This window comes from Eretmochelys imbricata, chromosome 2 (genome assembly GCF_965152235.1).
Source record: "Eretmochelys imbricata isolate rEreImb1 chromosome 2, rEreImb1.hap1, whole genome shotgun sequence".
In the NCBI taxonomy this organism is placed as follows: Eukaryota; Metazoa; Chordata; order Testudines; family Cheloniidae; genus Eretmochelys; species Eretmochelys imbricata.
Window position 1 is genome coordinate 249,412,160 of NC_135573.1, and position 13,519 is coordinate 249,425,678.

Here is a 13,519-nt window from a genome sequence, read left to right on the forward strand (position 1 = left end):
ATTGCTAACCTGTATATAAAATGGTGCCTGATGGTATATTCTTTTCATTTCAGTCCTATATGGAAGACCATTTGAAGAATAAAAATCGTCTGGAGAAAGAGTGGGAGGCCCTTTGTGCTTATCAAGCTGAACCCAATGCTACAACCATTGCCCAGAAGGAGGAGAATGTCCAGAAGAATCGCTCTCAAAGTGTCATAACATGTATGTACCCTTGAAATTGGAATGAATATATATTAATTTCTTCATGTTCTCCTTACCACCTTTTGGTAAAGCATTATCAGAGTTATAGGTGAATGGCAAAGCATTATGCGAAACAGTATTCGTTTCTATCTAAAAGAAAATCACAGCTTTCAATATTTGCTTGATATGCAGCCTGTTTGTCCTGTCAGACGTTTGACTTGTCTCCTTATGTTTTCCTTGCAAAATGTATAGCTATATCATACGACGTTTCAGAACAGTGACAGCAAGTGCTGTACCATGTAAATCAACCCCCAGCGTGCTTTTCAAACACTGTAATGCAGTTTCTGTGCAAGATCAGCAGTTATGGTTACTGAGTAGAAATAAGCTTGGCTTGGCTTTCGATGAGCTGGTATCATGTTCATGCAAAGCAGTAATACCAGCAGTTTGTAATGAGAGCCAGAGTAATCTGTTCATCAGATACTCAGCTGTAGTGAGTAAGCCCCTATCGGCTTAATTGGCAAAGCTTATGAAATGGCTGCTGTTCTAGGTTAGGCTTAGGACGAAATACAAGGCTGAAAGTGGCCAATATTTGTATTCCTAGAATCTGTGTGTGGGGGGTTTTTTTATGTAAAAGGCTGTCTTTGCGAGTATAAATACAAGCAGCATATGTACTGTATGTATTTTCTCCTAGATTATTACACCGTTGGCAGTAACTAACATTATTTGCTGAATGCTGAGCCCCATAAAAAACAGAGAGAAATTGACCACAATTTTTATTAAATAACCAGTGGAACAAAACCTAAACCAAGAACAGTCAGGACCCCCAGCTGCAATGGCAGCTTTATTTCAAAGAGTGCCCGCAATCTAGTTATGTGGTTTGGCAGTTACCATTAACTATTTAAATTTTTTAAGTGCTCTGAAAACATTAATTTTCCCTATGACAGATGCAAGTGTACACTGTACAGTTGGGGAAATGGAGACAGGTAACACATTGAGTCAGAGCCAGGATTAGAGCTGAAGGGTTGATAGTGCCACATTACTACTTAACTTAGCCCTTCAGTGCATGGCAGCTTGGGAAGCCCTTTAATTCTGCTTAGTTATGATCAAGGTTCCCTTCCCAGCACTGTCTTTCCTAAGAGTACATAAAGCAGAAGAATACATAGTGAAGAATAGTCACTTTTGCACTATCAATTCACTTTTGTGACTGTGGAGCTGACCCAAAGCCCACTGAAGTAAATTGCAAGATTCCAGTGGCTTCAGTGGGCTTTGGAATCAGGCTTATTGAAAAGTTTCAATCTCAGAAGTGCAGTAATAAGCACCAAGTTCTGGAAAAGTAACTTTATCCACCAGAGCTAAACAGCTGCAGAGCTTTTGCATCCTTTTAAGTGTTAACAGGAACAAATATTTGCTGACTTAGCATAGAGCAGTTTATCACGTCTTGTTAACAGATACTGCTCAAAATGAATCATCTTAAAGTGTGCTAGTGAGTATGGACTTGCAGTCATTCCACTTTGAGCTGTGATCTGTCCCATCTCCTAAACTAAGGTGGATCATCCCTGGTTAGCAGCTGAGTGGAAGGCTGCCAAGGAAAGCACAGATGCTGACAGAAATGGTATTGGTTGCTCTGCAGGTGACTCTTCCCTCTGAGTCCAAGCTGAACTAATACTGTACGGTGGTTGGGGACACTATGCTGTGGAGAGGTGACAAGTTGGCTGAGATTTAAAATGGAGATCTGTTAGTCCAATAAAGATCCCCCTTTTGCGAAAGTAAGAGTGCTAAAACCCAGTTTCCTGGGAAAATTTAAATTGCATTCTGCCTAGTAATGTACTTGATGTTCCCCTAGTAGTCTAAATTGGACAGAGTAAGCTTCACTTTCTTTCCTAAATAGCAACATTGTTGCGGTGCTACCTTAAAAACCTGGCATGTTATACCCCAGAGATATTTCAGTGATAGGCGAAGAAATGTGAGCGAGAGCTTCAACTGTTACATTTTGATCGGTTGATGGTTATATGTTTGTATGGAAAACTAGGAAAACAATATACCCGTTTAAAAAATAAATGACTCGTTTAATAAGTAAACTTTTTGGTAAAATAATGGTTTCTATGAGTTCTCTACCATGCATGTTTTCCTTACTTACCTTGCACGAATGGTACTGTGAAATAAGTTAACTAGATTTCAATACAAATGCAAGAAAAGTTAAACTTTTGGCTAATATCAAGTGAACTAAGTGCAAAGTAGGATCATATGTAGCTTTACATAATCTTCAGGCTGTTTAGTTTTTATACTTCAACAGTTCACAAGTTCCACAGTTCAGTACAGTGTTTTGTGTGTGTATTTCTGGAAGTGTAGCAAAAAAAAAATCACACATGAAGCATGGGGAAGGCTGATCCAGGGGTTAGGACACCAATCTGGGACTTGGGAAACATTGGTTCAATTCCCTGCTTTACCACAGATTTTCTGTGTGACCTTGGGCATGTCACTTAATCTCTCTGCCTCATTTCCCCATATGAAAAATAATGGGGAATTTCCCTAACTCACCACAGTGCTGTGAGGATAAATACATTAAAGATTGTGCAATCCTGAGTGCATTGCTGTTGTGGGCTATATCAGTACCTAAGTTAGATAAAGACACCTAATTTTATATAGCACCAGCTAAAAGTGTGCGTGGTGTTTTCTCCTCTGCAGCCCTCCAGGTTAGGGAGCCTTCCTGTCGTCAACTTTCCCATCTCACATGTCTTATTGTCACATGCCATTTCTGATCTGGCCAGAATAATAGTAAATGCAAAGAACTAGTCTGATGTTTACAGGATCTACTAAAGCTTTGCTAAACTTCTGAACTAGTTGGAGTAATGACTAGCATTAGGCCTGTCCGATCTTCTCTCTCACTTTCATAGTTCCTTTCTGTATCCACCCTTATTCATCTTTCTAACTTTCTTGTGGGTCCTCTCCAGGTTTCTTTCTTTCTCCTCCTTCCTGCTTTTTTCTGCTGCTGCTTCTACTCTGCTTTTCTCTGCTTAGAATTTAATCAATACACAGTTCACAGCAAAATTATTTGTCCACTGAACTTGCATCAGTCACTATTTACCATAATTGTCACCACAAAGAACATATGTCCATAATTGCTGAACATCTTTTTGGAGAGTGACTACCAGTTTCTGGAGGCTTTGGCGTGTCAAAGCCTGTTTCTGGAGGCTTTGGTCGTTCCATCTTGTTTACATACTTAATACTCGCCTCACCCCTCAAAAATAAAATTAGGCAGATATAATGTCTTCTCATCCTATTTCCTTGTGTATTAATTGTGCTGTTGGATGTCCCATTAAAGCACATATGAACATAATGGGCTCATTGCCAACAATCGATGCCACCTGAAAGCAAGCATAGGCACAAACTCTTAAGAAAACATGTCCATAACTTACCCTAGGAGCTTTCTTGTGAATTCTTCCATTTCATCACCAACCCCTTTACAAACATATTAGTCCTCTCACCCTTCAATAAACGTACCATGACACCATAATAAGATACACCACATCAGTGATGCCATCATGACAAAGTATTAAATTAAAAAAATTCACTGATTCTCAGAGTTATTGATCTGACACTTATCTTTCTATTGGAGAGTCAAACTAACACCAGTTTACTAAACCTTAATGAGTCACTGTCTCACTCCTTTATCCATTACTTAAAAATGTGTGCCACATTCTCCTTGTTGATTAGTTAGTTCAGGGGCCCTGCCTTCCAGTGGATGAGACTTCTCCTAAGTGCGTATTTAGCTCCATGCTGCGTGAGGGTTTGTCTTCAGACCACATTTAGCACATTTAAGCCATGTGCTTCCTGTAGCCAGAAAATTGCAGAATAATTCTTCTTTATACACCCTTTACAATAAGCAAGGTTGTGAAGTTCTCTGACCACCCTTATGGTCTCAGATGTCACAATGCCCTAAAGCTGCCCATGGTAAAAGTATCTATAATACATTAGAGTTCTTGTAAAGAAAACACACACACATAACACAGACACACTCTGATGTAGTCAGAAATCCCTACTGTGCTGTTCTATATATAAGTTTGAGCAGAATGAGCATTGTCATTCTTTATTCTGAAAATGGCACCTGAATATGTCTCCACTGCAATCTAAGGTATGACATACCTGTGCTAGTTTTACCTGCACTGGCTTGGCTAAAAATTGCAGTGTAGATATGGCAGCACAGACTTCAACACTGCGAGTAGGTTCTCCAGGTCCCCAGTGTGCTTGTCCAATCTACCCTAATGCCTGTAATGCTATCTGCACTTGTGTTTTTAACCATGCTAGTGCAGGTGGGTCTGCCTGAGCGGCAGTTACACCTCGGATTCCAATGTAGATATACCCCAAGTACGCATCTCTCCTTCTAAGATATCTACTACAACTCACGTTTTCGATCATAAATCTTTTTTTTATTTTGTATAGTGGTTTCACCGGGAAGCCTGAGTTGAACAGCTTGACTGCATTTTTTCTCTGTCTTTTGGTGTTTTTCCTGTTTTATGTTGATGTGCCACTTATGGAATAATTTTATGAGAGGAGCCAAGAGTAGCTCAGTCGTTCTACATTATTTTTGTACCTTTAATTGGATTTCAGCAGAAGTGCTCCCATTGCTGGGTTAATTTTGCTGATGAGATCAAATGGCTGTAAATAACATTTCATAAGCTCATACAAATGAGAAGTCCAATCTATCTAATGTAAAACACAAGGTGGTCGTTCCATCTTGTTTACATACTTAATACTCACCTCACCCCTCAAAAATAAAATTAGGCAGATGTAATGTCTTCTCATCCTATTTCCTTGTGTATTAATTGTGCTGTTGGATGTCCCATTAAATGTTATGCAGTGTAGAGAATTAATAAAATTGGGACACAATTCTACTAGTACTAAGGGGCCAAATCATGACCTCGTCAGTGTGATGATGCAAGAGGACCAAAAGCCCATCCCTGCAACCTTGCATAGGCTACCTTCATCAGTAGTACTGTGAGAGCGGAAGAAAGCTTCTCAGAGCTGCACAGATGTGTGAGAGGGGGTGCGGACCAGGCAGGGCCTTGACTTTATCCAGGGCTGACGAGAGGGGAGGAAAGTCAGAACGGTTGTACCGGGTCCCTGAGTTCAGGGGGCCACCAAAGAAACTTCTGTAACATGTGTGAATAAAGTGAAAAGGGAGGGAATGGGGCCCCAGTGAGCATGATGTACCAAGGCCCCAAAATTCTTTCGATGGGCCTGGCTCCATCCAACTACTGCACTGAGCAGGATAGTTCCGCCAGATCATGTATTGTACTGGGTATATACCGGACACAGTTTACTCTCTCCCAGCAGAAGTCGGGGAGGGACTCTGAGTCACAAGTTTCCTCCCATGCTGCTCCAGCAGAGCCCAACAATGTGCTGTCCCTTAATTGGGGCAATTTGTTATCTCCCAATCCAGCCATAAATTGTATTTTGCTGTTTCTGTTAGAAATAATCAGAAATGCAAGGTCTGCATGTATTAATTCCCAGCTTTATGTTTCAGAACAATATCATTTTATAAAGAAGCTAGATGGAAAAGGCCCATTGGGTCATCTAGTCTATCTCCCTGCAAGTGCAGGATTGTTCTCTCCAGATTTTTTTCAGGATTTTTTCCTAGTCTAGTCTTAAATGTCATGAGCAATGGAGCTTGTCCCTCTTCTTATGTGAGACTGTTCCACATCTGGTAGATTGTTACCATGAGAAAATGTTTTCGGAAGTTAGCCTCTAAAATCTTCTTTCAAAGACTTTCATTTCATGATTGAAGTTGGGGCTGTAGCAAATCTAAGCCAATTTAGTAGTTAAAATAAAATAACTCTCCCACAATATTTTACATTGTCTGCTTTTGAAATGTACATTAGTTTGCCTTTAATTATTTTTAACTTTACAGGTGTGGAAAATTTGGGTGGAAATACTATATTTTATTTTGCCTTTGCAGATGATCATTCCAGGATATGCTTGAAAGCTGAAAATAGCCATGACAATTCAGACTACGTCAATGCCAGCCCAATTGTAAGTACAGTATCCAATGGGAAGTAATCCAAATAATCCAGCTTTTATCCTTAGCCTATCAGTATAATATGTTAACTTGATACCAGCACCACTGTAATTAACAGTGGCTTGGGTCTATATCTACCTCCAGTCCCCCAACATTAATGACTCAAGCCATCACTTGGGAGTGCAAGTACATACATTCCATACACTTGCTCATAATGCCTTTGAAGATTGTAGACAAAGGACAATAATGCCAATAGATAGCGAGTCTTAAATCTACATATTATTTTCCTGTACCTGACAGTAGTGACTTGCAAACTGCACAACTCAGCATGGTACGTTTAATTCAACAGACCTTTTCCATTGTGTAAGGAGGTTTGCCTGATTTTCTGTCACTCTAAGTTTTCACCCTTACTTTCCCTATCCTAAAAACGACCATGTATTAGAATGGTTTCTGTAGCCACAGAGAGCTGGGCTTTGCTTCTTGTAAAGCCAGTCAGTGCTGCTCCTCAAATTTCAGAGGTGACCCTTCCTCTTTCCCTCCTTCATCTGTTGCCTTCCTGGTGCTGAGTGATTTACTTCTGCAGCGATCTGGGTCTACCTCTGATCTTGCTGTTCTCAAAGCAGAGAATTAAATCTCTTACCACCACCTATATTATAACTCAAAGGCCAATTTAGGTCAATGCAGTTCTTAGGCCATATCCCTCTAAACTTTCTAACGTGCCACCTTGTACTTCTCCCACTCCTACACAAATTGAATATGCATAGTTTATTTTGTTCGTGAAAGATACCAGAGCAATCATTTTAGAGGCCAAAGGCCTCTGTTTTTTAGCTACAGAACAGGTACGGCACAGCAAGCAGCATTGCCCTATCAAGGTGTCTTAATCCTGACATGGTGGAACCATCTCTAGGCATGAGGAAGCAGTGTTTTCTCATGGCCCACGTAGTCCTTGCCTCTCTGAGGCTACCAGCTGTGGGGCTATTTATACTGGTGGGTTTTATTTGTGTCACTTTAGGACACTGAAAATCATTAGAAGGAAATAACTTTGACCAAGCATTTAGGCTGGAGAATTAGGTGAAACTGTGTATCCTATTACTGGCTCCTGGACCAGTTTCCAGTGTTACTCTCTCAGTTAAATCATTTTGTGTGGACTATGCAACTGGCAAATTGCAACAGAAAGATTTGACATTTCAGGTTGTTTCCTTCCAATTTTCACTGACAACACTTCCCTTTCTAAAACAGCATCTTGTTGGGACTGTACCCTGAGCTACACATCTGGTATTTTGAGCAGAATTTGAAAGGTTTGATTTTCTTGAGTATAAAACAGTTTAATGAAACTCTCTCTCCAGAGAGTCAGTGCAAGATACCAAATTTCCTGGCAGTTTTTAGGGTGCTGTGGAGTATCGGGATTTTGTGCGTAATATGTACTCTGGGGACCAGACCACCAGTCCAGTTCTGACTATTCTAATGTTCAGTTTTGCAAAGCAGCCATAAAAGTCAGTGGATCTGGCCACATGAGGATTTCCCCTATGTAAGAGAATCTTCTGGTGATGTACTAGCTGCTTGTGGCTCCTGCCCTCGGGAAGAGGGGAATGACCAGAGTATCACTGCACTCCAGTGATCCCTAGCTGCTGGGATGGCCCCTTGAGATCAAGGGCAGCTGAGCATAAGTTAGAGCAGCCTTTAGGCTGCCGTATATCTGTCTGGGGCTGGACCATTTCCTGGTCAGCATGAGGATCAGGGAATCATAATGGTGGCTTAAAGCCACCTTTTCACACCCCCTCACTCTCCCATTGTGCACTGTGCACAACTCAGCCAGACCTGAGGTTCTGCCTCTGGAGCTTCAAGGTTTCTTTCTTTCCTGTCTTTTATTGTTTAATTCTCTTCAGGACACAGTGAATGAGGTATGTTTGATCAAGCCTTGCAAAGCCTTTGCTACACGTACATTTTATAGCGCTCCGACTTGCTGGCTCAGGGGTGTGAAAAATCACCCCCCTGAATGCAGCAAGTCAGAGTGCTTTCAAGCACTCGTGTAAGCAGGCTCCGAGCGCTGGGAGCGAATCCCCTCGCGGAGGTGGATTACCAGGAGCGCTGGGAGAGCTCTGTCCCAGCACTCATGCGTGACCACGCTCACACTTCAAAGGGCTGCCACAGGAGCGCTCCAGCAACAGCACTCTGAAGTCTCCAGTGTAGCCGTGCCCTCTGAGGCTGCAGTGGCATAGCTGCCCTGGTGTAGTGCCTCAGTGAAGATGCTTTCTACACAGACGGAAAGGCTTCTCCTGTCCGTGCCGGCGAGCCACTGCCCTGGGAGCTGGTAACTATGCTGACAGGACAAGCCCTCCTCTTGACTTAGCGCTGTGTACAGTTAGGTATAACTGCATCACTCGGGTGTGGATTTTCTACACCCGTGAGTGACATAGTTATAGCAACCTAAATTGCTAGTGTAGACCACGCCTTAGTTGAAGTGTACGGCTCGAGAGGTTTTGCTCTGAAGACAGGAGTAGGAGCTGTAGACAGAAAACATGATATTCTGTTTTCTGAGGACTAGGGTGTGAACCGCTTATTCATATTAGTGAGCACTTACTTACAAGAGTAGTGGTGTAAGTAAATACTCGTGTGAGTAAGAGTCCAGCAGTCTGACCTTCATTGTCTGCTATAGACAGAGTGCTTGGGAATGGACCCATATACAAATCTCTAGGTTATCTGTTCCTTGAAACTTTTTTATTAAATGAAAATGCACTGAAGTTTGAGACGATGGGATGGGCGGGGGCACCAGAGAAAGGTGTCTTCGGGGCACAGGTGGGAATGGAGTCCCCAGAGTCAGTGCAAAGGCACAGAACCTTCGCGTGGATAGTCCTGCCAAGAGCTGCGGTGTGTTGCAGGATCGAGCCCACAGTCTGGGGAAAACTACTAAGAGAAACTTGTGAATGTTTACCCCACAGGAGAAAACAATCTGGCCTAGGTTTATTGAAAGGCTGTGGAGATCAGACAAGCACAGTCTGTGTTACATAAAAGAAAGAAACTGTTCAAGATTAGAATTGTTTCCTAATGGTTTGTTGTGTTCAATTTTAACTGTTTGCAAACCAACAGACTGAGTATGTAATTCCCGAAGGTGACGCAGTGGGAGGTTGCTAGGGGGCAGTGACCCATCTGTAAGTCTACAGTGGAAACCTAGTTGTCAGAAGCTCTTTAAGTTTAAGCAAAGCCAAGGATGTTTTGTTTTAGCTAGATTTGTTCATTTGGTATCAGTTCATCAGAAAATGGAGAGAAAAATTGGAAAGACTGAGCCATTCTAGTTCGTAGCAAATCCTGGGACTTCCCAATCCTTCCTCTTCCCCCAGGTCAGGACCCATTTAGAACTAGTCCCTAAGCCCTGGTCTACACTAGGACTTCAGGTCGAATTTAGCAGCGTTAAATCGATGTAAACCTGCACCTGTCCACACGATGAAGCCCTTTATTTCGACTTAAAGGGCTCTTAAAATCGATTTCCTTACTCCACCCCTGACAAGTGGGTTAGTGCTTAAATCGGCCTTGCCGGGTCGAATTTGGGGTACTGTGGACACAAGTTGACGGTATTGGCCTCCGGGAGCTATCACAGAGTGCTCCATTGTGACTGCTCCGGACAGCACTCTCAACTCAGATGCACAATTGTTTGCCGTTGCTCTGATGCAGGGAGGGGCGACTGACGACACGGCTTACAGGGTTGGCTTACAGGGAGCTAAAATCAACAAAGGGGGTGGCTTTACATCAAGGAGTATTTCAGGCAGGACTTCACGAAGGGTTCCAATAAGAAATGGTGCACCTAAGTTATTGTTCTTATTGGAACAAGGAGGTTAGTCTGGCCTCTGATTGATACATGGCTAGATTTACCTCACTGCACCTTCTCTGTGAGTGACTGCAGTGTGACCTAGAGGAATGAGTCCCCTAGACGGGGGGCGGGGGGGGTTGCAAATGAGTACAAAACAAATCTGGTCTATTTCTTGTTTTGATCCACTCCATCTATCTTTTACATCTTTGGCTGGCAGCAGACGGTGCAGAAGGACTGCATGCCATCCACATCTCATGGCTGCTCGGCAGAAGATGGTACAATAGGACTGCTAGCCATCCTCATCTCTTGCCTACCCGGCAGAAGATGATGCAATAGGACTGCTAACAATCCATATCGCCTGCCTGCTCACCATAAGATGGTTCAATAGGACTGACTGCAGGACTAAAGAGAATGACTTGAACAAGTCACTCCAAATTTAGTCCCTGCGCCCATGTCTGCCCAGGCGCTCCTGATGGACCTCACACAGGCGACCAGGAGCACCTCGGACATGACAATGACGGCTACCAGTCCTATTGCACCGTCTGCTGCCACAAGGCAATGGGTTGCTGCTGCTGTGTAGCAATGCTGTACCGCGTCTGCCAGCACCCAGGAGGCATACGGTGACAGTGAGCTGAGCGGGCTCCATGCTTGCCGTAGTATGGCGTCTGCACAGGTAACTCGGGAAAAAAGGCGCGAAACGATTGTCTGCCCTTGCTTTGACGGAGGGAGGGAGGGAACGGGGGCCTGACGATATGTACCCAGAACCACCCGTGACAATGTTTTAGCCCCATCAGGCATTGGGATCTCAACCCAGAATTCCAATGGGCAGCGGAGACTGCGGGAACTGTGGGATAGCTGCCCACAGTGCAACACTCCGGAAGTCGATTCTAGCCTCGGTACTGTGGAAGCACTCCGCCGAGTTAATGCACTTATTGCACTTAGAACATTTTCTGTGGGGACACACACTCGAATATATAAAACCGATTTCTAAAAAAACGACTTCTATAAATTCGACCTAATTTCGTAGTGTAGACATACCCTAAGAGCACGTAGAAAGCTGTATCTGTAGTCCTTACCCAGCTGAGACAGTCTATACTGCGTATTGCTATTGCTTTTGTCTGAGTATTTTCTCTTAGCTTTATTAGCTACATACTTGGTTTGTTCTTTCTTGAAACATACAGTCGATTTGAAATACCAGTGATTCCTCCTTTACTCACTCTTGCAATAATCATACCATTTTTTAAAAAGAATTCTGCCTTTCAGTTTAAATAACCTCAGTAATTATCATGTCAATACAATGACGTTTTTGGTGCACTTGTGCCTTGGAGTGGTGGGACTGGAAGGGAGTATTGTAGTGTACTGCTATGTGGCCACTAATAACACAAGATCAGTACCGTCTGAACTGAATTAGAAGAGGATTATTTCCCCTTGCATGTGTGAGCCGTCTGATGAGGGTACAGTGTAAAATAAAGCAATTATATTCAAGACTCAGAAAAGGAGGCTTCCAGGGGTGTACTTGTAGCTGTGTATATCCAGCTTTGGGGTCAGTGGACCCATCTCCGTCTGGGGCTCACTCAACCTTGATTTAAGTCTAAATGAGTGCAGCAATACTGGCTGAAAAAAATTCTCCACACTAGACAATGAGCTGGCCACCTGCCCACATGTTTCTTTCTTTTTAAAAAAGCTACCGCTTCAAGACCTCCATTCCTCCCAGGATGTTTTGAAAACTGGGGTTAGACTCATGGCCTCAACATAGTTGAAAGTGTGTGGGGAAGGTCAGTAGAGCGATTTGATTAATGCTCTTTCCTTATCCCTTTAATTTTATTCTAGTGTAAAACAAGGCAGAAGGAATTCTTATGAAATTCTATGGAGTGAAAGTGAAGTGAAAGTCTGCTTTCCTTTCCTCTGAAATAACATAAGAAAAGCTTGCAATTACAGCACAAGGAGACCCTGACTGTGCAGAATAAAACTGTGATAATTACATCTGTCATATTTGTGGTTAGTCCTCATTAAATTTCAGGGAAATCATCCAGTAGTAAATAATGTGCAATCTCTGCTTTTAAATCAGAGGTCATGAAAGTAAATGGAAATTCTGTTTTTCCTCATAGGGTGTCTGAGGCGGGGGGAACCCCATCAGCTACATTAAAAACTCGGCTTGCTTATTATTGAAGACACCAGACTGAGGAATGTCATTAACATGACAGTTTGTTCAAACACAGCATACAAATTTTATCATGGAGAATAGACGCTGAAATTCATAATGGCATTCACAACCAGATTTACTTCTTTCATTCCATAATGGTTTTTAAAAGAAGGATTTTTAAATTGTTTTAAATTTTAATTCAAGTATAAAGATAGGGACCAATTACCACCCCACCTTTTTTTTATTTTAATGTAGAGATGAAAGTGATGACTAAATAGTACTGTATTTGCTGGTTCGTCTTACTATTAAGGAAAGAAATTTCAATGCTAACACAAGAATATTTACAGTCCCTGTAAGTTATGAAAGGATACGTGGAAGTGAACTGTATTAATGTTGCAAAAAACATCAGATCTGAGAACTGCATTTTAAATTGCTTTGATTTATATGTATATTTGAAGGCACTGGTCAGTGCTTAACCTGCTTTCCTAGCATTCTAATGATAAAAACAGTGAAAACGATAGATGTACCAGTCTTGCATGCAAGGTGGATATTCTGTTTCCAATCTCACACCAGTACAAATTAGGAGTAACTCTATTAGTCAGTGGATTTAAATCCATATAAAAATGGTATAAATGAGCTCACATCAGACCCAGCATATCCATCTATCTGTCTGTGTATAGTAATGATCCTAGGGGTCTATGTATATGTCAGTGTAACAAATTTATAGATTACGTAAGATTTCATAATGGTTAATGATGCAGGTATATATTTTAATTTGCTCTTTTATGGACAGTAGTTAACAGGTACCTACAAACAACTTAAATCCAAATACAATACAGTTGACTGATTACAACTGGAATATACTGATTTTGCTGTATTTCATGAGCAATATCAGTGAAATCACGCAACAGCCTAATTTGTATCTAAAACACCCAATGAAACAAAGAGTTTTACTGTGAGTAGAAATTAATGAGATTTGTGCAAAGTCTTAGCATGGACAAGTTGGATAGTGTTGTATTCAGAAAAACAAAAAGCAGAATTAAAGCAGTAGTTTTAACTTTGTACCAATGTAAAGATGGAAATATAATTATGTAGTATCATAACCTGAAATTATTGCAGTTAAAGTTGGGCACTACTAATCATGACATTATGTTCATTGTGCTGTTCTCTGGTTTAAGATATTGTATATCAACTTGCATTTTAAAATACCCTAGAAAGCCACAAGACACGTTCTTAACCCATCTTAGGTTTATGAGTTCTTTGATTTGATCTTCTATGAAACTCCTTTTCTGACAATAAGTCTGAATAGGATAGATAGTTCCTTTGAGGTTCTTTTTGTGTAGTTTTTTGTCCTTGTGAACTTTTAGCAGGGTTA

At 41.7% G+C, this 13,519-nt stretch overlaps 1 protein-coding gene across 1 annotated transcript in view; it reads left to right on the forward strand.

The window, feature by feature from the left end:
• Positions 1–13,519, forward strand: part of PTPRN2 (protein tyrosine phosphatase receptor type N2) — a 1,032,194-nt gene that overhangs the window by 966,499 nt on the left and 52,176 nt on the right. Inside the window, exons 15-16 of the mRNA XM_077809485.1 lie at positions 54–201; positions 6,137–6,210. Of these exons, the coding sequence (XP_077665611.1) occupies positions 54–201; positions 6,137–6,210 (222 nt within the window). The remainder of the gene's footprint in view (positions 1–53; positions 202–6,136; positions 6,211–13,519) is intronic.